This window comes from Myiozetetes cayanensis, unplaced genomic scaffold (genome assembly GCF_022539395.1).
Source record: "Myiozetetes cayanensis isolate MyiCay16 unplaced genomic scaffold, myiCay2020 scf6-25, whole genome shotgun sequence".
Lineage (NCBI taxonomy): Eukaryota > Metazoa > Chordata > Aves > Passeriformes > Tyrannidae > Myiozetetes > Myiozetetes cayanensis.
The window spans coordinates 9986995-10010853 of record NW_026087853.1 but is presented as its reverse complement, the minus strand read 5'-3'; the positions used below and the strand labels follow the sequence as shown (position 1 = coordinate 10010853).

The window sequence follows — 23859 nt, the reverse complement described above, 5'->3', positions numbered from 1 at the left end:
AAATATAAGACAGTTCTAACAGTTTGCATTCAGCACTGAACATATCAAAACAAGCTAAAAATTGGAATTTTTTTTTCCATAAATAGTACCAAAGAGATTTAAGGTCTTTTGAAGGAAGGATATAATTAAATATTACCTGAGGTATTTTAACAAAATATATTTTCTCACTGCAATACATCCTAAAATAATTATCCCTAGTTTAAACAACCTGGTGCAGTAAAAGAGAACAGACAGTACTAGAAGTATTCCTGTGTCCAGTGTGACTTAATTTTCACAGCATGATTTAACACTTGGTATTTGTAACTAGAAACTAAAATTTGCATTTCTATACTATCTTCCACCTGAGAATATGAAGGAACTTTGCAACCTCAGGATAACCTCCTCCCTCCAGGGGCACTCAGATCAGTAAAAAGCAGCAGAAACAAAAATAAAGTGAGATTTCTGCAACTTGCCCAAGATCAAACAGGATGATAACAGCAAAACAAGACTGATATTCTTTCTCCTGTGTTCAACTCACAGATGTCAATTCTTTCTGTACTGATCCCACTTTGTAACATTAACTACCTTTTTGTGTGCAGCATGTTCCCAGTAGCCCAAAAGAACATGCAGTCTAGTAAGCCAAGGCACACAGTACAAAAGAAAATGGAGCTACTACTTATTAGTTTGAGATATGACCTCTTACTAACATATTTAAAACAATTTCCAAGTTAGCCTTTATCATCAAATGGAAATTTTATTTATATTTTCAACATGAAATACATTTAAATACAATGCTGTGCTGACATACATGCTTTTCTGCAAGACTGATCAATTCTGTCTTGTATATTCTGATTTTAAATAAGTACAATTTTAAACTTTTTCTGTACTTTGCTGTTCATGATAATTAACTCATTAAAAGCAGTATTTATAACACTGATTACAGGCTGTACATAACTAGGGGGTCATGACATAAACAGAAGACAACAATTACTTGGTTTTGGGTTATCAAGTGCTAAACTACACACACACTTCTTCAAAATTCAAAGGCTAGCTTCCGTGGAGTCATGAATTGCTTCACAACTTCATCTGTGATCTGCTTCCTTCTTTCTTGATGAGCTGCTACCAAGGGCTGCATTGTTTCAATAAGCACCTTCTTCAGCTCCCCTGTGAGCAATTCCCCACTGGTGTAGGCCTGTCAAGAAAGTGTTGGTGGCTAAACATGGTGCTATTCACAAAAAGACTCAGTGACCAGCACTTCTTTAAAAGCCTCATCCTAGCAAATACAGATTTGGATGTCTTAAAAATAAGCACATGCCTTAGAAGATTATGTGGTATCACTCTGAAGATGCAACTTGCAAAATTGCTTGTTGCCTTTTAAAAGATTAAGGCAGCTGGGCATTTTTATGTGTTATTATATGGACTGAATAAGCTTCTTTCACAAGTTTAACTCGGAAATCCTGTAATTACTTGCAGGAAACTGCTTATTTTCCTCCCCAGAATCCCAGTTCAAATAAACAGTTACTCTAAGCTGTTTTTTTGCAGTAAGAGCTACAAATTCTTACATTTTTTTTCTCATTGCATTTGGGTACGATATTAGATGTGATTGAAATATCCTTTTTACAGCAAAGACACGCAGAATCTATGTTCACACCAGTAGTCATATTCACAGCTGGTAATTTTAGCTTTAGCGAGAAGCACAGACTAAGAGCTAGAAACCACGGCTGAGGCAGTTCAACTACGATTTGAAATGACAAAAACGTGATAATCTGACATCCCCATGTCATCAAGTAATTTGTAACACCTATTAAAGGTGCTACTCAGCAACACTAAAGTATGTTAACAAGAATTAACTGACTTGCAATTTCAGTGGTGTGTTTTTGGGCCTGGTTTTTATTTTGTTTCTTGTTTGTTACAGAAACACCAAGGCTGCTTTCTCTGAAAGCTTCCTCTGGTGCCATAACTGAAATTGCTACTACAAATGCCACTATAATTAGTGAGTTCACGTTTTCTAATCAGGTTCTGAGGCTCCACTGCAGTGAGCTGCAAGCAAGGTTTTGTGCTCTGCAGCAGAGTTAGGCTGATACTGTTGCAGTGCTGGAGACTAATGAAAAGTGGCTCATTAACTCAAATATGCTCCAGATTTACATAAGGAATTTACAACAATCTGCATGGGAACTAACTAGTACCTATCCAACCCTGCTCTTGTGTGGTGGAAGAACCTGCAGCTCTCAACTTTGCTGCAGCTGTTCCCAGCAGGAGAAAGCTGATAAACCTATGTTGACATGGGTGTTACCTACTGCAACTACCGCCTTCCAGAGAACACACATCACCTACTATTGGTGATGAAGAGAAGTGAAATGTCCTGCTATCAACCCCGGGAACAGAAGTCTCCAGACAGGTTTAAGGAAAATGCAACTTATATGAAGCAGTTTTTTCTTGGGATCACTGAAACAATTCCTCAGAGCTATTACATTTCCTGCGATGATAAGAAAAAATAACAAACCAGCAAGCTTTAGACATGAGCTTTTGCAGTTTTGCTGAGTGCGAGGTACCTTGCAATAAGGAACAGGCAGAGTGTATTACACAATTAAAACAACACTAATCTTAAGATTGCCTAACTTGAAAGGTAGGGAAAATATTGTCTTATACAATATTGGAGATACTTATGAAAATGCTAGGGATTTTTTCTTTTAAGAAGAGATAGATTGGCCAGTGAGAAAGAACACTGCAAACAAACAAATACTAATATTGAAGCTTGCAAAAGGATGGAGAGAACAAGAAAAACACTAGAATTACCTTCCTGGAGAAGGTTCACAGGAGGACTCAGAGCTTTGTTGAGGGACGAGTTACAGCTTTGTCCTCACACTAGGGAATGAACAACACTATCTTCAATTTGGCTACTTACCTGCTTCAGTTGTTCGAGCCTGTCATCATCTTCCAGGAAGAAAGTCAGGTACATAAAAGACACATCAACGTCACAGTTCCCTCCGTACTTCCTGTGCTCCTCAATAGTGTCTCTGCCCCCAGAGAAGGCGTGTTTGTTAATCTGAAACAATATAATGATGCTATGGTACAACATCTATTAAATTCTGGATTACTTTACTGTAAAGAGAGGTGTATCATGATCCTCCAGATTGTGTATTAAGGACTAACTGAAGGGTGAGTGGGACAAGATCATGCAGAGCCTCAGGACTGAAAAAAGGAGATCATCAGAACCCACCAGGCTAAAATGGTTACACACATACACCTCAGACTGAATAATCAGTATGAAAATGAACTGAAAATTCAAAATAATCCACTCAAGATTAAGTCCAAAAGGTTTTAAGTTCCTTTTGCTGAAGCTGTTGTCTGTTGGACAGAATTTGTGCTTGCAGGAAATGTACTTCATGGAAGAAAAGATATTTACTTAATCAAGAAATTAATTCTGGAAGGATGAGGAAGGCATGGAAAATTCTTAAGAAATCCTAGAGAGAACCTGATCTCCTCTTTTACTATAAAAGTAAGACAAGAGAAAGCAAAGTTAAAGATTACAAAACTCCATCTAGAATGCCTAAAATCAGACCAATGCCCAATTGTTCAGCCTAAAAATGGAATACTTGCTGACATCCTCCCTCTCTTTTTAAACTTAGTTTCCTATAGGCAGATGAACTGTACTGGCGAAGAGATGTACTTGCTAATCCCATTTCCAGTAAATTCTGAGGACACCACCCTATTTTATACATTTATACATATGTAGAATTCTCTGAGGATGCTAATCTTCCTACAAATTCGAAGAGAATAAACTACTAAGAGGAGGAAAAAAAGTATTTCTTGAACATATGCTGAGCTTTCATTTGGCTCTTGTATCTTTTGAGACACCATAATCAACCTGCCAAGAAACACATTTGCATAAGAAGTAGATTTTGGTTTTAGTTCTGGTATCTAGAAGCTGCTATATATTTACAATTCATGAACATTCCTGCTATCTGTGTGACTGTCTAGTGATTTTTTGCACTTTTTTTGAGTCTCTCTAACCACTATGTTACAGATGATGTCTTGTGGCAACAAATTAAAATCAAAAATGATGTGCTGATGAATATTTTAAGAAAGTGAACTGCCATCTGCCACATTTCATCTATTCTTATGTTGTAGGACAGCCTGAATAGCTGTCTCAGCATCTATAAAACTAATTTTTTACATGCTGTTCTGAATTGACCTCTCTCCTTCTTAGACTTTAAGTCTGTATCAACTTTTTTCAGCATTCCCCCTCTCTACAGTTTTTCCTCTCTACCAGGTAAAGGCACATTGTTGTTTTACACAAAACGTTTCCTATATTAATCTCTTTTTTTTGTTTTAACATATTCTGGCACCTACTAATTGACTGAGGGTTTCAGTGAGTTATCTACAGCGAGTCACTGATTTTTTTTGCATGGAATTTCCCTGAACGCTTGAATACGTCTACAGATGTAGACTCTAAATAGCACTTTCTAGGAAAACTAACAAGTAATTGAGCTGTAATCTGCTGATAGATGGAATAAGAATAGTTTATTAAAATGTTGTCATTAATCTCCTTGGATTACCCAGAAGCTTCTCAGCCTCTCCCAATATATAGTAATTTTTCATCTTATATTTATTACCTGTAAGTTCTGAACCTCAATACCTAGCAATGTACCAGTAACCTGAAAAACGCTGCATGTAGTACAATCTTTTTGTGCAGCAGTACCACTCTCTTTTCAACCTTCATCTATGACCAGAAGTCATCTTTCATACTCTATTTTTTTATTATTATATAATAAATAACATCAGCGTGCTTGTAGCAAGCGTGGGTAGAGCCCTTCTCAAATCTTCGTTTGCGAAGCCTAGCCATGATGATAATGATGAATAAATAAATATTTATTATATTTGGTCTTTCACTCAAGATCTATTTCCATAAAGACTTGTTTCTCATGGGCTTCAGAAGCTGAAATAAGTCTCAGTTTGTCCTTCATTACTCAGTAGTTTTCATCATGTTCATGATTTTGGCTTATACCTTTTATAAATCTAAGTAGCTAGGATTATTTTGTTATTTTTTCAAGTAGTTTAAAGACAGTAGAATTAAGACTTAAGAACTAGACATGAAGCATCTTGGATCTCTTTGCAGATTACAAGCTACTTGTCAGTAAAAAACCACATGAAAGAACATTAACCAATATTACCATTAACCATGTATTCTATATTCTGAAATCACAGCTTTTTTTAAAAGCAACTCTGCAACTGTGCAAATAAACTGGAATTATTACAATTCAAACACATGAGAATTACATGAAGAATTCTTTAAAGCACTACTGTTTAATCAGCTTCTACCAAAGAGAATGAATCATTATGAGATGGCTGTAGAAGAATCTGATCTATACACAGGTTTGCCAACCATAAAAGAATTAATCCAAGCCTCCCCAGCAGAAACAACTTATACATCTTTTCTTCTTCTTTTGACAGTTATTTCATGTCTTTTCTTCAAATACCAAAACATAGATGTATCTTTCACAAACTAAATCCACTGACATCAGATAAGAGGGATCTTCCTCTGAACCTGAAAAGGCACTAGGAATACACTCAGATAGGAGAAAATACCCCTTCTAAAACTCAGGTGAAAAATCAACATAATATTTACTTGGGAATTGGCAGAAGTAGATTCCCAAGCAGCAGGAAAGGTCTGACCTGTGTTGTAACCAACACTGTGCAAGGTTTGGAGCTCCCAGCATGGAGAGGAAGTCAAGAGAAAGAGCTGTTTATTAGGTTTACATTATGGCCTGTCAGATTTCAAAACTATGGCAACATAATATTTATATTAAGAGCAGGAGCCTCCACAGCTCTTATTCTTACACCACTGCTCTGCAGATACTAGAAAAACAAACACAATGTTTGTACTGTCAGACTAGCTGGCAAGGCAAAAGATCATGTTTGATAGTCTAGCTAAATTTGCATAACTTGGCCAATTCCTGAAGATGTTTTGCCATGAACTGTATGGGAAAAAGGATTCAGATATGTTCAAATAAAACACTAAAAAACTGTTGTAACAGTGAGGACCACTGAAGGTAGTGTCAGACAACTGGCAAGGATATCAAGGGAGTGTGAGATAGAGAGAGCACTGTCTCTGGGAGTGAGCCAACATCTGCAGCACTTTTTTTTGGATAAAACTGGAAACTATTTATATTTATGCAGTACCTAGAGACATGGTTTAGTGGTGGACTTGGCAGTGTTACATTTACGGTTGAACTCTATGATCTTAAGGTCTTTTGCAACCTAAATGATTCTATGGCTGCCACTCCTTTTTGCTACAAAGCTTTGTGCTATTAGGTTTTGCAGGTCCTTACCTTTGTCTTGATTTGTTTGGGTGTATCAGTGAGGAAGATCGAGGAGTTTGGGTCACTAGCACTCATTTTGGTCTGGGCTCCTTGTAAGGCTGGGAAGAAGACTGAATGGAGTAAGGCTGGTTTAGGCTGTCCAATCCTAGGTGCTACATCCCGTGTCATTCTAAAATAAGGATCCTAAAGCAATAAAAGCACAGAATAAAGTTGAAAAATATGCTTTGAAAACTGATTAGTACTGACTCATTCATGCCTTATGATGTGATGTCAAAAACACAAAAACTGACCAAACCATGAAATGTTTCAGAACCTACTTCCAATCTAGTTCATTCAGAGGAACAACAAACAAAATCCCTTTTTTCTTTTCCATAGTTTCGCTGTACACTTTGATTCCCTCAAGTAATAGGAATATTTACAAAGTTTTACATGAATTCAAATAGTTGTGAAACTATTGAAACTATGTTTAGTATGCCTGGAGATGGATGCAGACTGTGATGCAAGCTTCCTCCCAAAGCATTTTAACAACCAGTAGAGAATCTGAACCAAATCAGCGATGAAGCTAGCAGTGCTGTGCTCTGTCACAGTGATGTGACTTAAATCAACTGTGATACTACTACATAATATTGTGGCTGGTGAATATGCTTACATCACCTTCCAGTGACTGTCCCTGTGCCTAAATTAGCTAAAGAGTCATACAGTGCAGGATTTGGTTCCTAGAAACAGTACTCATTTCTAGTAAAGACCCTATTACTGTCATTTGTCTGATGTTCTTCCAGCTCTCCAGATCTTCCAGATCTGAATTGTTAAGGTTCTGCAGCCTTTCTGGCAAACTATTTCAATGCTTCCTTATTCTTTACTGAGAGAAGGTTTTTCCCCATGGTTCAACAGAAAGCTCTTGTGCTGCAAGTTGAGCTCATTCCATCTTGTCCCAGTTACCATGGAGATGGACAAAAGTTTCTTCTTACCACCATGTCAGTACGCTTTTGCATGGATGTTACTGTCTTTGCTTCTATAGATGTCAGCTCAGTGTGAACTGAGTAGAAACCAAGAGAGATCCAAGACTGGCAAAAAGGAGTAATGCATGAATACATGACTGTTGGGTTAAGCCTTTGTCCTCTCATCTTTTAGGTCTTCCAGTATCTATCCTAGAAAGGTGCTTGCAGGAATGTTTTACAGATGCTTTGAGATATCACCACGAAGCTTGAATGGTACATTACAAAACCAAATCCAAAGAAACCAAATCAATTAATATGGTTTTCTTACCTGATCAATAGCACATGGGATAAGACACTGAATATTCTCCTTGCCATTAAAGATCTGTGGAAATGATGAACTGAAGGATGGGGCAGCTTGAATAGCAGGAAAGCTGATCTTACCTAGAAAACAGCATGTTTGGAAAAGCTAATCAGGCAACATAAGTTGTGATAAATAGAGATAGCTTTTTGAAATATGTAAAATGCACAAGTGAACCATTTGGATACTCACTTGAAGACCAAGATCTATCTTTATCAGGAATGTTGCCTTACATGAGGAAACTTTCTCCTCTTTACCTTTTGTGATGTCAACAAACTTTCAACTGACATAGAAACTAATGACAAAAGGCAAGCTGTGACCGCAAAGATTTCAGAAATAGTTCATCACTGCATACACTCTTCATCATAGAACTATCTACCCTTTCCAGAAATATAATTGACTATATGTCATCACTCAGACCTGCTTTGTTTTCCTCTTTGTGAGAAAATGGTTACAGAGTCACTTTTGAGGCAAACTTCCCTATAAGATCTTAGAATCATTGCTATATTCACACTGGACTCAGGAAGCATCTCAGATGTGTCTAGTTTTGGTTTTTATATAGCGCTTAATAACAGGATGACCAATATCCCTCCCTGAACAAAATTCTGTCAGAACAAAGCGCAAATAGCAGACTTTGCAAACGTGTGATGAAGTCATTATCACAACACCAACTTCTACGAGAGCACTGTTAAAACAAGTAGAAATCTTCTCCCTGGTGACCGGGAAGGCTGAAAAGCTGTCACTGGCCTAACTACTGGACAAAAATTATGTTAGTGCTCAGGAACACCAAGGATTTAATGACACCTTTACACAGAATCTTTTTTTTTTTTTGCCAAAAAGACAGAAACCTGTAATTGTAGTGAAGTAAATGGAAGACAGCAGTTACCCAGCACCTTGATAATTCGGCTTTTCAGTGCTGCCTAACACTTTTTCATTTATGTATATGCCTATGTGTATTAATGAAATTTTTTCTGAAAATTTGGCATAGAAATTTCTAGGAGTCATAACTGACTATAGCTGCAATCACTGTAACAAAAAAAACAAAAACCAAAAAGTAGCTCTCTGTTTCAAACCCTTCAATATACTTCGCCTGTTACAAAGGCAAATGTCATGCTAAAAATTTCACTGTAAAGTTTTTCTATTCTGAAGACAATAACATCCTAGAATCAGAATCAGCCTAGAAACATTATCTTCTTACTTTTTCTGCCTGTTTCATGAGTGGCAGTACTAATTTCCTTACATTATTACTTAAAATAGCTCCATCAAAAGTGAAAGTAAGCATTGCTTCTTGTAACTGGTATGATTTCCTACCAATGCAGTCGCTGTCTGTAAAGCCAAAAATTCCTTTCACTTGGTTAAAGGTAACATGCTTCTGAACCTTGACAATGTTTTTGTAGAATCCAGGACTTGCCCTGTAAGAAAAAAAAAGTGGAAAAATAAAATGAGAAGAACAAAAAAGTGTATGTAGAAACTTCGACTACAAAAGCTGAGAATGTCAAAAAACCTGCAGGATTAAATCTCATCGTTTCAGACTTTTTGTGGCCCATTAAGATAATAATTTTAGAATTTTTTACAAACAGGAATTTTATCCCTTGAAAGTTTAATTTCTTTTTCCCTTCCCCTAACATTTACTGCAAATATTTTTTTTTCACGAGTAACTGTCTAAATCCAGAAATATTTTGATTCGGAAATGGTGCCAAAATGCCTCATGGAGCCTGAAGTTTACTTATTCTTCTCTGTGAACTCAGGCAACTTGAAGAGAGCATGTCTTCTGTGTTGCTTGGTATCCTCAGTGTGCATCCCATACAGGACACTGCTGCTGTCTGAAGGAATGGTAGCTCAAATCTTCCAGATTCTAATTTTCTGCAGGATAAGTTCCCTGGTTGGACTTTCTCTGTCACTAAACAAGGCAGCAGCACTTCCAAATCAAAAGCAGCTCTGCAACTTCTTCCTTTTTAACTTCTGCTGAGGAGCTGAAGCAAAAGAAACAGCAGTTCTCACCTGCCCTCCTCCAGCCACTGGGTCAGTGTTAATGCAACTTTGCCAAGGCAGGAAACTCAGGGAGGTGAACAGACTCAAAACTGCTTTGTAGGCTCCACATTCTGGTGCTGCACATTACACAGCTTGCCTCTAAAACATATATTCTCTCACCCAAGTCTTTAAGGATGGTCATCACCCCACATGGAAGAGCAAAGCCCACAGATTCTCAACTCTGCCACAAAACTTCTTCCTTCTGAGATGGCAGTTTTCAATAACAACTTCTTTTCCTTAAGTCTCCTTTAAATTTTACTGAATAATCTTTCATGCTGTATTATTAAACAATTGACCACAACAAGTTGATCCAATGCCTTCTGCTAATGCAGATAAAGTGTAAATACACCTGAAAGATTTTGATGCCATCTTACAAAATATAAACCAAACAACAATCTGGAAGTTTCTTGGTGGTTTAGGTATTTTCACTTTAACTGGTTTGATATATTTTTCATAATTTAAGCACTGCACACACAAGTATTTGTTCATATGTTATTCAGGAGAATGACAATAGTATGTATAAAAAGTTAAGAAGGCAGAAAAAATAATGTTCCTATTTTAAGTGTTATAAGACTTGTCTTGAAGCTTTCAAATTTAGATACATTTATTAAAACACTGTCGACTGTCAGAGTTGGAGAGAAAATCCAAACACCTTTTTTTCCATTACAATGCACTAGAGAAATTTATACTTACCCTAAATACTCTAAATCCGAAAATATAAAGGTTTTATTGATGTCAAAACCACATGCAATGATGTCTTTTGCATTTTCTTTAGCATACTCATGTGCCTTCTCAACTGTCATGTCCTTCCAAAGGTATTTCTCATCATCAGTTAACTGTATAACTAAGGGAACATCAAATACTTCTTGCAGCCACCTAATAGAAGAGAGATTTTTATCTCAAAATAAGTTAATATGAAGATACAAGTTCACACAGATAAAACATTTTTACATAATTAAACAAAAATACGTGAAGGAGTCTGCTTCTCTTTCCTTTCTATGCATGTGCAATTAGGTTTATGTGAGCAGATAAAGCATTTTATAGAGATTATAATGACATTTTACCTGGAAAAAAAGACTCACACATACTGTTTCCTGTACATATGACAGCACTCAACAGTTGTAATGGAACCAGAATTCAAAGAGGCTTTAGCTTGTTGAGCCCTACATCTCTGTGCCATGCTGCTGCAGGCACCACATTACATTACATTACAGTTTACATTACAGAGTAACGTTACTGAGTCTCACTACGATCTTGTTTTTAAGAACAACAAAAATTCTAAGGAGTGCCACAGGGCTAAGGGAACAAGGAAAAGGGCTGTATGGTGATGAAGGGATTATGATCATTTTAGTGAAAAAGTAAGACTGAATCAAGTTCATTAATAGTCACTTCACATAATCAGAACTCCATGCAATGCATCCTTTTGGCAGTTTCCTAAAACGTGTTCAGTGTTTCCTTAGAAAAAAAATGCTTTGGTTAATACAAATGGTAGAAATGGCTTACTTTGTGAACATAAATGGGATAAGATGACCAACATGCATTGCCTGAGAAGATGGCCCTCTGCCTGTATAGAGGTAAAAGGACTTCTTATTTTCATAAGCATCGAGTATTTGGTCCATATCTCTAAAGAAAGAACAGAGAAAACATGATACAACTGTTTAGGAAGAAACATCAACAGCAAAAAGCTTCTACTCAAAATCTGAGTGCTTCCAAAGCTAAACAATTTTATAAAAAATATGGTATTTTAAGTATCCCAGAAAAAAAGTTCAAATTCGCTTCATTTTTAATTTCAGAAAAGCATTGTCTCCTTCAGTCCCCATGGGGAAAAAAAAACCCTCAAAGAAAAATTAAATTAAAAATTAAAATCTAATGTTGGAAATTAAAATGAAAATTGTGCAACTTTTAAAATTAGTTCATTGGATAATAATCTCTAAGGCCTAGTAAAACAACTAAGGAATCATTTCCCAGATAGGTTCAAACAACCAGCTTGGCTGACCTCTGGTGGAGGCTGTGCCCCAAATCATGCTCATGCACTTGTCTGAAATGTGCAACCTGCCACAGGCCAAAATTTTAATACAAGAAAAACTCACCTGTGAGAAAAAAAGATTCCTCTACGTAGAAAGTGGTGAGGTTTTTTCCCAGTAGCTCTTTCTATTCGATTGATCAGATCTGTGTTGATTTTACTGCTGCCAAACCGAACTATAATCATAAAATGTTAAAAAAAAAAAAAAAAAAGTAAGCACAGCATAGCTACAATCAGATCTTGGATTACCAAGGACATATCAATGCAGGCTACATTAAAAAAAACATCTCCTTCTTCAAGCCTCAGGTCAAATGGCTAGATTTTCCTGATTCTTGCCTCAAGTCCCAACAGACATCTCCACTACTAACTATGCTACGAGGCCCAGGCCATTCACAAGTAATATTGCTCCATCCATGAATTATTACTATTGTAGTCTCCTTACAGCAGAAGTATTGACATTCCAAGCAAAAAAACATGCTAAAGAAACACATTTAGGTCAATAACTTGGCCTCTCTAAGCCATAGGATAAAAATGCGTGCAAGGCTCTGAATATTTCTCTCTTGATGTCTAAATTTCCTGCTCTCAGATCACACCATCTTTCACTTCCCAACCTCAAATACTTTTCTGCAAACTCAATTCTTCTTTAATATGTATATGATTACAGACACTTCTCCCCTCGAGAGGCTTGCAAAAGTACTGCATAATGCTCTTCATGGCAATCAAGTAAGAAAACTTGGTGGTCAAGGAAAGGTTGAGATAGAGTGAAACAGCAGTATTTTTCCTATTCTCAATAATTCTTGGACTCTAATAAGCAGGTCAATGCTCCATGACAGACCTGTTAAAAAAAAAAGTCCATACAGAAATCTACTCTTTGCTATTATTCTGCTCTATTCAACATTAGAACTATTCAACATTGCACTAATAATTATTGGAAATGCCAAGGTATTCAAGAGAACAAAACAGAGACTCTGGATGTAAAGATTAATCTTTCATGTACAAAATACCCAGATACATTTATTCCAACTACTTTATTAAAGAGAGACTCCACTGGCAAATTCCGTGGTTGTAAGACAAATGTGCGTATGGAAGAAGCAGTTCCTTTCCTCTCCTACACTCTGGCTGAAAATGGGGATGTGTGTTTAAATTTGTTATGTGAACTGGTTTTTGTTTTGTTATATGAACTATTCACTGAACAGCCTTTCACAAACAAAAATCAGAAACCCACACTGAAAGACTGACTCAGTCTTGACAGAGAGGAGGAGTGGTGATGTATCTAATCTGAAGATCAACTTGGACATAAGCATTTCTGCTGTTCCAGAGGCTCTATGACCGCTTGAATTTATTTGAGAAGTACTGGTTATTATAAGGCTTTGTATGCAGTCATTAAACTTGAAGCTAGTAGGAATTAATTACTAAATGGGAGGTAAAACTAGGCATATTATCACAGAACCATTCAAAGGTTTGTGTTGGAATGGACCACAGAAGTTGTGGATGCCCTGTTCCTGGAAGCCTTCAAGCCCAGGTAGGATGGGGCTTTGAGCACCCGGTCTAGTGGAAGGTGTCCCTGCCCATGTCAGGGAGTCTGGAAATGATCTTTAAGGTCCCTGTCAACACAAACCATTCTGTGATTGTATGACCTTTGAAGGTCACCTAATCCAACTTCCAACCTTCCACTAGATCAGGTTGTGCAAAGCCCCACCCAGCCTGGCTTTGAACACTTCCACAAATAGGGCACCCACAGCTTCTCTGTGCAACCCATGCCAGTGCCTCACCACCCCCACAGTAATGGATTTCTTCCCAATATATAACCTTTTTTCAGTTTGAAACCATTTCCCTTTGTCCTGTTGCTCCAAGCACTTGTAAACAGTCCCTCTCCATATCTCTTGCAGCCCCTTTTGGTAGTGGAAGGGGCTATAAGGTCTCCTTGGAGCCTTCTCCAGAACAACCCCAACTCTCTCAGCCTGTCTTCATAGAAGTGGTGCTCCAGCCCTCTGACCAGCCCTGCTCCAACAGGTCCATGTCTTTCCTATGCTGAGGTCTCCAGAGCTGGATGCAGTACCCCAGGTGGAGTCTCACAAGGAGCAGAGGGGCTGAGTCACCCCCCTTGATCTCCTGGTCATGCTGGTTTTGATGCAGCCCAGGATGCTGTTGGGCTTTCGAGGCTGCGAGAGCACAGTGCCAGGTCATGTCCAGCTTTTCATCCACCAACACCCTCAAATCCTTTTCCTCAGGACTGCTCTCAATCCATTCTTTACACAGCCTGTATTTGTGCTTGGGATTGCCCTAACTCAGGTGCAAGGGCCTTACACTTGGCTGCACTGAACCTTGTAAGGTTCACATGGACCCACTTCTCAAGTTTGTTCAGCTCCCTCGGGATGGCATCCCGTCCCTCAGGTGTGCCAACCACACCACTCATCATGGTGGCTACACCATTATGCATTGGGAAACGAGTTCCTGCTTACAACTTTTCCTTCACTCCAGGTGAATCAAGCAGGATATCATAAAAGGGAAACACTGGCTCATCCACGGAGCCATTAAAATAAATGTCACTAAAAAACATAAATGTTGATACATGATTCAGCAAAGACTACTTTAATCCATATATTTTCCAAGTGCTAACGTTATCTGCTTCTCCTAAGTAAGCCTTAATTACTGAATGAAGTTCTTCCTATTAAAAAAAAAAAGCATTACAAAATGGAAAAAATAATTATTATCTGGATGAATGCTGAGAAGAGACCAAATGAGCATGAAAATGTTTGATTCAGCACAATAGCAACTGTGCTAAGAGGCTAATCTTACAGAAACAGAAAACATGAGAATACCCCAGATTAACTGGGACTAGCCATCCTGGAAATCTTTGTGTACTGTCATAAAGAGCAATTAAAAGCTCTCTGATATACAGAACACTTCACTGGAAATGCCTAAATATCTTTATTAAACATTCCCAGATTGCACAACTTCCTTTTCTTTGCCCATCTTCATCTTTCCTGTTAAATAATTGGGTAGTTTTCCCCTACCTATCTCCTCCTATTTGAACGTTCAGAACATTTTAGTCTCTCTATTCACAAAGAATCTGCCTTCCTAAACAGCTTCTGACAAGGACACAGTCTCCACTCCTTAACAAGCTTTTAAAAAATTCCTAGTGTGCTTTTCATCTCCGCTGTTCCAGCTTTTACCAAAAGACAGCTTTCAACTCACTGTACATAAGAAGCCCTGAGAACTGCTATTTTCAAAAGCATATTTGCATTTACTGAAAATTCATTGTGTATTTTTCCTCTTTATGTTATATTTGCATACTGAAAATGAATACTCAGGCCAGTCTTGATGACCTTTGAACAGTCATCATAACTGGGAAAGGTTTTTGGAAGCTGGAAGAAAGCAAATGCCAATCCTTCCTTGAAGAAAGGCTAGAAGAAGGAATTATGGATTACAATGATATGACTAGCAGCTGAGGCAAGAATGGTGAATATTATTTATCTCAGCTTTAGGAAGGCTTTTGACACTGTCTCCCATCTCATCTCATAGATAAGCTGATGGCTTTGCAAAACCTCCTTGATGATTTTCAGGTCACAGCTGGCTGGAAGTTAGCGAATGTTGTCCTGATTTCAGGGGAGGTTTAGGTTGGATATTAGAAAAAGGTTCTTCACTCAGAGGGAGGTTGGGCACTGGAACAGGCTGCCCAGGGAAGCCTGACAGAGTTCAAGAGACATTTGGATGATACTCTTGGGCACATAATGTGACTCTTGGGGATGGTCCTGTGCAGGACTAAGGGTTGGACTCGATCCTTGTGGGTGCCTTCCAAATTGGCATATTCTGTGATTCTGTGATAAATGAAGCCTGGACTAGATAAGTAGGCAGCAAGGTGAACTGAAAACTGTCTGAAATGCCAAGCTCAAAGCGTTGTGACCAGTGGCACAAAGTCTGGCTGGAGCCCAGAGTACAGCCTCAGCATGTCTCACAACTGAAACAATCCTGGAAGGGGTGCCTGAGACAACAGATGGCTGTGGTGCTATTCAGGGGGGTCTCTGCAGACTGGAGAAATGGGCTAACAAGAATCTCATGAAGTTCAACAGAAATGAATGCAAAGCCCTGAACTTGGGCAGGAATAACTCTGTACACTGGTACAGGCAGGGGGCCAACTGGCAGGAAACCAGAAGGACCTCGGGGTCCCAGGGTTGTGACAGACAAGGAATTTAAGTATAAGCTGGTATGGTACTTTTGTGGCACTGGATGGTCCAAGGTCTTATGGGTTGAATAAGGAACAGTGCTGCCAGAATGTCAAAGGAGGTGATCCTTTCCCTTTGTTATGCACTGAGGAGCATTGGATCAAGTCCTGGGCTCCAGCATAACAAGGACATGGACATATGTGTGAAATCAGCAAAGGGTCACAAAGATGAAGAGCTTAGAGTACCTGTCATAGGAGGAGAGGATGAGAGAGCTGGAATTGCTGAACTTGGGGATGAGAAGGCTCAGGCAGGATCTTGTCAATGTATATAAATATGTGATTAGGGAAAGTGAGGGAGAAATAAAGACAGCACCAGACTTTTCTCACTGATGCCCAGTGAAAGGACAAGAGGCAATGGGCACAACTTGTAAAAAAGAGGAAATTCCATTTAAATATATAAAAAAACATAGTGTGCACCTGGTCAAATACTGGAACGTGCTGCCCAGCAAGGTCATGTAATCTCCATCTTGCAGATAAAGAAATCCTACTGGACAAGGTCCTGAGCAACCTGCTCTAGTTGACTGTGCTTTGAGGAGGGGGCTGGCTACATGATTTGCAAAAATGCCCACCAACTTCAACCCTTTTGTATCACTTGCAGTGTTCACCTTACTGAATCACCATGGTTAGCATGCAAAGCTCTTTCTCACTCATCCCTCTGCTCATGCTCAAAAAAAGGACAAAAATTTCTGGGGATGTTCATGTCTACTGCTCACCTAACAGAACCTTTCTTCCCAGAAAATCTTCAGGCTGTTTTGTTGTGTTACCATACATTTAACAACCATTTTGAGGAGATATCTTTCGATTAGAGTAGTGCTCTTAGCCCTTTCCCTTCTTCTATTTTGATTAAACACAAGCACACTGGCAACTTGTCTGGTACTCCTAGTAAATAAACAGATTATGGGTTGCACAAAAATTTCCTTTGTGGTAGGAACTGTGAGATGTCGAGTTCCTGGACAAGATTTTTTTATTATGATTTTTAAAATGGGGAAGGAAGAGGAGGAACTTTGTGAATAACAAGCAGCAACTGCTTCACTCCCTGAAGTGGTTAGGCTAGCATTCTACTCTGAAAAATTTCCAACACATCACTTAGAAGAAGCAAAATGACTCATCCACCAAATTCCCAAATAAGCAAAAATATAAGTAAAAACCCTTTAGGCTAACCCACCACTCTAGGGAATATCAAAATACATACACACATATACACAGTTAAAAAAGGGCATGAACTGATTTACAGTGAAGTCATGTTAGCCATTTGCAGGAAGATCATGAAATTGTGCCAACACAAGTATTCTACTCTTCCTCCTCTTCCAAAAGACTCAGAACCCTTCTCTACAAAAAACAAAAACCCCTCTCTATAAGTCCTATGCATGTAGCAAGATGATGACAGATCTTTTCCACTTCTAGATTCTAATAATTATATTATTTTCTTTCTCTCCCACTGACCTATATTTTTCTTTGCACACTTCTCCCTTTCCAACTTTTTCTTTCTCCTGTTACCTTCTGCAGACTAAGCCAACATGCACATACATTTGATATGATCTTACAATAAACATCAGAGTTAAAGGAATGCTGACACAAGCAACTGTGCTCCCAAAAGCAAATATATCGTTCTTGCCACATAAGGGTGTATGCTTTGTCATCAGAAACAAGCTCCTAGGCAGACCTCAGCAATGTACAACTGAGGTACTAAATGTGAATTTAAGATTGACAATAATGAAAAAAAAAAAGGAAAAGTAGAAAAAACAACGAATAGTTCTCTCACTTGTTTCTATGCTAGACTCAAACAAGCTATTAAAATAGCAAACTGTAAAACCAATAAGGAGATTACCTAAACCTCTGTTTCTTAAATTACAAAGAAATTTGCAAGTTTTGGAACACCCCTGCCTAAACCATTTTCCATTATACTGCGTGTTTTTGAATGAGCTGCAACTCCTCCACTCCAGCCAGCACTTGCTAACGTGTCTTCTGAAGAAGTCATTATACTTAATAAACTTCTGCATTAGTTTTGGATCATTCCTGCATTCCCAAATTCATAAAGGATATGGAGAGATGGCAGAAAGAACCCTAAAGCCTGGCTAAAACGCTCTAGGCTGTGGCTCTTCTGCATCACAGCCACTGCAGATGCAGATACTCAGTCACAGTGAGTATCTTCATTAACACAACTTCCAATAACAGTCCTTATGTCAAAAATCCAACTGCAAGTAAAACACTATTTTCAACTTAAAAGTTCTTTGCAAAGTTTTTAAGTCTTTCATAGGAAATCCCCACCTGGGACATGTTCATCTTCTACAGCAAATTCTTCAGACATGGGAATGCTAAGATTAGATATAAATTAAATGTTACCTACGATGGTATTGATCAGGATGTGTTATGATGCCTTGCTGTTTCTGTGGTCATTAGGATCACTTTACATAAATTCCTTAGTAGCACTGAAGGAAGAGTTATACCTATGAGCTTGTCATAATCCACGCCTTTAGCATTTGATGTCTGCACATTCCAGGGATCTACCAAATCCTCATCCTCTTCTTTAGTTGTACCATTGTTTATTAATACAAGATCTTTTGGAGGCAAGCCTGCCTGATAATCTTGTCCTGTTGCTGTTTTATATGACAGTTTTAATGATAATAGCATCCTTACAGCTGCATCAATTTCATCCTGAATAAAGGAAAAAAAAAATTGTTTACCATACTTAAAATAGACAATTATATTAACATCTTAACCTTTCAAAATCCTGCATCCATGCTCTGACTTGAATTGCATCACTCATAAACTAAGTCTTTATTTGTTTTCATTTTACCATATTAAGCATAAAATAAGATATATAAATAAAATATAAGTTATTATCTAATTTACTTTGCAATGCTTTTAGTGGCTCACCTGGAAATAATTTATTCATTACAATTCATTGACAGATTTGAAGACAAACTAGAACAAGAAGTTATGATCATGACCTTTTTAATATAAAGGTATTGTAAAATCTCATGCAAGCAAAAAACAGAGCAACACTTTATTTGACTCCCACTTTTCAAGGCTTACTCCCTCAGGCAATAAAACTAAGAGAACCTCATTAAAACTGAGCTCTCTTTGCCAACGTAGTGAGGACAGAATAGAGAACTTGAAATTAATGGCAAATTATTAAATTTAAGGGAGATTAACCAGAGACTGCCAGTGCAGTTACAGGAAGACATATTTGCTGATGTCTGCAATAATGCCTGGAGAAAAAGATTTGCATGAAGCATCTAAAACCAGGGAAGAATGAAAGTGATATATATTCACTTGAAAACCAAATACCTTGGATCCTGTCACATAGCATGGCAACTGGTTGAAGGAGACTTCTAAGCCTATGACTCACTGTTCTTACTAGAAGAGTAAAAACTTTGCTCTTGCTCGTGACTGCCTCGCTCCAGGTATGCCACAGTTCACAAAATGGACACAAATAATTTTCAATGAGTTTTTCTTATCACAGGGTAAAATAGATCTCAGAACATTCATATTCTTCAGCACTCAAAGACAGACCTAAACTGAAAAAGAACAGGTTCAAAACATGAAACGGAAATACCTTTGGTGCTTTTCCTGCTTTCAGTGCTCTGACTTTCTCTCCTTGTTCAGTTACTTTTTCAAACAGTTGAAGAGGACTCAGAGAGTTCAAATCACAGTTCAGACTATCAGCCATTGTGCCAGACTGCACAAAGATCTGTTTAATTACAATTAAATGTATCCGATTCTTTGGCTTGTAGATTCAAAGCAGCAGCAACAACAAGGAGAACTGTAGGACAAAAAGTATTGTGTTTTATTCTTTTGTGTAAGTCTCCAAGATTAGATAAGCAGAATAAAAATATAAACACTCTACTGACCCCATACCAAATTCTATTCACATCGGATTGATAAATGTGGAGATATTAACACAATGAGCTTCAGTTTCATACAGAAATGGACTAAGAGGAGTAACAAATAAATTTAGAGATCACTGTTCATGTTGTTTGTCTACATATTTAACACTAGAACACCTTGTCAAAGTCAAATTCCTGGCAAAAGAAAAAGTAATTAAATATATGTACAATTCAAAGCATCCCAGAACAACTGGTAGAGGTTATCTGATTCCTGATTAAGTTAATGTTCCTGCACTGATACCCTCTCAAATTCTGAATGCTGAGATTTTTATAGCTATGATACAGAATTTTGTCTTAGTATATGTAATAGAGTACTTCAGTCCAAAGAAGGATATACAAGAGAAAAGCTTAGTCATCTTCTGTATGGCTTTCCTCCACAGGTTATAAGCACACTGATGATTAGTGAGAAATGCTGCTTTCTAAAGAATCCTTGGGTCAATAATAGGCTGTAAATTTGCAGAATCACGTGTTTCTCAGAAATATGCTGGAAAATTAATAGGAGAAGGTCTAAAATGAGGAGTTGGATGAGACTAACAACACAGTAGTCTCCTTGTGTCCAATATACTCCTCGATCACGACAGTTTCCCAGCACAGAGCATGCCCATGCTTCCACACAAGGGCTTCTCTCCCAGACTAACAACTACAATGTTCTATATACTAACAATACAATAATTCTGAAAGTTTCTTAGCAGTCTATTAATTATCAGTGACTGAGAATTTGCAAAATTACAACTTCATAGTGTACAGTAAAACAACGCTGTTAAAGTGTTAGATAAGCATAGTTGCCATTACCAAATGCATTAAAATAATTTTCACTCTACAGCAGAAAATCTTGATCTTTGGCTTATCAGTTATATTCTAAAATGTTATAAATAAACTCTGCTGTACTTAATTTTAATGGATACGCTGAACACCTCTTAGTAATTAGCAAGACGGGAAACCCATGTAACATGGGTTGAATTACCTTATACCTTAATACATATACTTGCCATAAAGGTATCACAGCAATTAATGGTATCACAGCAATTTCTCCATCTGATTTTTCTAAAATTACTTGATAAATTGTCCTCAGATAACCTCTGAAAAAAACCCAGAGTTTTATTTATATCTAACAAATCCAGTGAACCTGTTATCAACCTGCCATGTGTGAACACTCATTTCAACTACAGAGGCGTAATTCCTTATTTAAAAAAATCCTTATTTTCAAAAATTACTCATGCTCAGCGGATCTCCATACAAAATGATGAGGTCTTTAGAGCTATATATGCTCTGAATATTCTTCTGGTAAAAATTCAAGCATCGTGCTGCTTAAATATTGAGAACTGAGGACAAACAAGCATTAACTTGAAATGGGAAGGGAGTTTTTATGGTTGTAGTTATAGTGAACTTGTCATATTTACGTAGAGGAAAATAAGCGTTAAAAATATGTAAGGAGGACACCATCTGTCAGAAAAATAACACTAAGTGGAACTGCAACAACTCAAATCCATTTAGGATAAACATATCACAATAACAAGGTACACAGGGAAGCATATAGAGAATTATAGAAGAGTATCATAAAACCTGCGGCTGTTGAAATGAGGTAACAGGAAAAAAAAGAAACAGAAGCCTGTCATAGTTGCTTTAGCTGTTCCACGGTATTTCAAAGCCTTCCTTCTACAAAATAATCAGCCTAATCACAGCCTTGGTTATATTTACACAGCATATATTTAAACTGCCACCATAAAAAGCCTTCAGCTGCCTAGTAAACTTAGGAAGGTCAATTTGGTAACTTGTTGGTTACCAAAACACACCTATGATTAAGGCTTTGTTTGTCAGTCAGCTGCAATATTCCCATATTTCAGCTTCAGCTGAATACCCTGAGAAAACTGGGAAGTGTATACATCCCCTTGTTAATGTGATTTGCTTAGTCTATTAACTTTGATAGCATATTTAGATGATGTAATCGACTAAAATAAGACTAACGTGTCACCAGTAATACTTAAATTTTTAACCTAATCTCAATCCCTTCAAGCTTGACTTTTTGCAGTTTGACAGTGTAGTTTAAAAAAAATTAATCAAACACAATCAAAAACAGATCAAACAATTCTTTGATGTATTCCTACAGTTTAATAACTTTTTTTTTTTAATATAAGTGCTTTCCACTTTTTCATTAGCACAAGATATTTAAGTGGAAAAGAAAGCATAGAATAAACACATATTAGAAAATGTTTAGGAAGATTAACACACACCCTTTCTGCAAGAACATGCCAGTTATATTTACTGACTTCAAATTTTAAAAAACAGAAAATATATAAATAAGAGTTTTCTTTGGTGTAGATCAGATTGTGGTTTGGTGTTTTAACTTAATCCCTGAAAGTACATTATACTGATAGATTGCCTCCACTCACAAAGGCTGAAATGACAGCTGAGACTTTCCATATACCGGAAGGCATTAACCAGAAAGGACTCTTTAGAATGTTTGGAATATTATGGATTTAAGATGAGCAAAGAATCTCAAATGAAGATGCATTTTCATTAGGAAGTAATAAAAGTAATCTAGTTGCTGCAAGAAGGCACGAAGATATCATCATTATAAAATGCAAAACATATTGGCTGCTACATAAAAGTGATCTCCGTTTACCTCAGTACTGTCCCTATTTAAGCCAGGAATTCAGTAATGTGGGACACAGGTCTCTATCTTTTGAAATTCATAAATGCAACTGTAAACCATTTAAAATAAATGCCTGGATATTCAGTATTTTATCAGGATTTTTTTTTTCTCCCTTTCTTATTGATATTATGAAAACTAAAAGTGCCAAACACATCAGATACCACGGGCAAACAGATCTGGAGGAAAAAAAGTATATGTGGGAATTTGAGAATGGGCTGTTAGGATGTTTGGGACCAGGGTCTAGAATGAACTTAAGAGCCTCAGTTTCATGGTGTGAACTTGAAAGCCAAGATTTGTGTGCCTTTTCTACCTACACAGTGCAGGTAACCTGCAACGGGTATGGCTCCCATGCCCGTTTCAGAACATTAAATCATTGCGAGACAAAGCTCAAAAATAATCCTTGGCAAAGTTATCAGAAAGGTGGTCTGTTTCCCACTGGATGACCACCACAGACCTATGGTCATTTCCACTGTTTGCAAACTGATTTGGTAAGTCAGAGACCGGAGTATTAAAGAGCAGTTTGCATGTTTTGTTAAGAACAGCTCTTTCAGGACAAACATCCCATGAAGGTACATCAAGACTTCCAAAGACAACAGTAACACAGTAGTCCACAAAAAGTTTTCATGACCAAAGGAAAGAATGTGGAAATAAGTCTAACAGCACTTACATTCCTGGAAACTGTTTTGCCTCCTGTAAATAAAACAAAAAAGTGAAATTAAAGTAGGTAGTATCCATACAGAAACACACCTTGAGAAGTACTCCAACAGAGGCTGCATTTTATAGGAGACCTACCTTCCCAGTCATGACAAACACCAGCGAAAATATGAAAATACAATGAAAGAATGTAAGATGATTCCCCAAGATGACAAGAGGACCACTCAACCATTGTCAGTCGAAGAAAGCCCACTGTGAATCTTTACTATACACCAGCTGTTGCGAGCAAAGCTGCGGTGCAGGAACGGCTCTGCACCAAATCCCCCAGCACGTCAATGATCCCTGAGCCCTGCAGCACTCCCTGACACACCCTGCCCGGGCAGGGCCGGCTCTGCCCTTCCCGCGGTGGGACGCGTTTTCCAGCGGCCTGGACATCCCACCCTGCCCTGCCCTGCCCTGCCTTCCCAGGGCATGTTCTCCTGATGTGTTGGCGATGCAGCCCCGGGGGCCGCAGGGAGTGGAGGAAAAGCCCTCCAGCCCATCCACGCCTCGCTCAGGGAGGGACTGAACGTGCCCAGCAGAGACCCCCGCGCCCAACACCTCACACCGCTCATGGGGGCGGCAATGACTGCCCAGCCAGCGCCTCTCCCGCTCCCGGGGGTCGTTCCCCGCCGTCCCATCCCACTCTATCCCCCTCTCTCCCGTCCCTCCTCACCCTCCGCTCCTCGCTCTCCACCATTGCATCACCCCCACGCCGGCACGGCTCCCGCGACTCCCGGCTGGGA

The 23859-nt window shown here is 38.2% G+C and overlaps 1 protein-coding gene across 1 annotated transcript; it reads right to left on the bottom strand.

Annotated features, from left to right (window-relative positions):
• Positions 1–713: 713 nt before the first annotated feature.
• WARS1 (tryptophanyl-tRNA synthetase 1) lies at positions 714–23849 on the bottom strand. Its single transcript, XM_050335417.1, has 12 exons — positions 23790–23849; positions 23088–23110; positions 19437–19643; positions 18325–18532; positions 11720–11828; positions 11133–11252; positions 10323–10505; positions 8910–9010; positions 7569–7681; positions 6312–6485; positions 2885–3025; positions 714–1171 (listed from the first exon to the last, which is right to left on the bottom strand). The coding sequence occupies exons 3-12, from the start codon at positions 19548–19550 to the stop codon at positions 1013–1015; spliced, it is 1422 nt and encodes a 473-aa protein (XP_050191374.1). The 5' UTR covers positions 19551–19643; positions 23088–23110; positions 23790–23849; the 3' UTR covers positions 714–1012.
• Between the last annotated feature and the right edge of the window lie 10 nt (positions 23850–23859).

Coding starts and splice junctions, on each gene's coding strand:
- WARS1 (XM_050335417.1), bottom strand. CDS start 19,550: ATGGCTGATAGTCTGAACTGTGATTTGAACTCTCTGAGTCCTCTTCAA. Junction 11,829..18,324: donor GGATTATGACAAGCTCATAG/GTATAACTCTTC, acceptor TTATGATTATAG/TTCGGTTTGGCAGCAGTAAA. Junction 11,253..11,719: donor GGAATCTTTTTTTCTCACAG/GTGAGTTTTTCT, acceptor TTCTTTCTTTAG/AGATATGGACCAAATACTCG.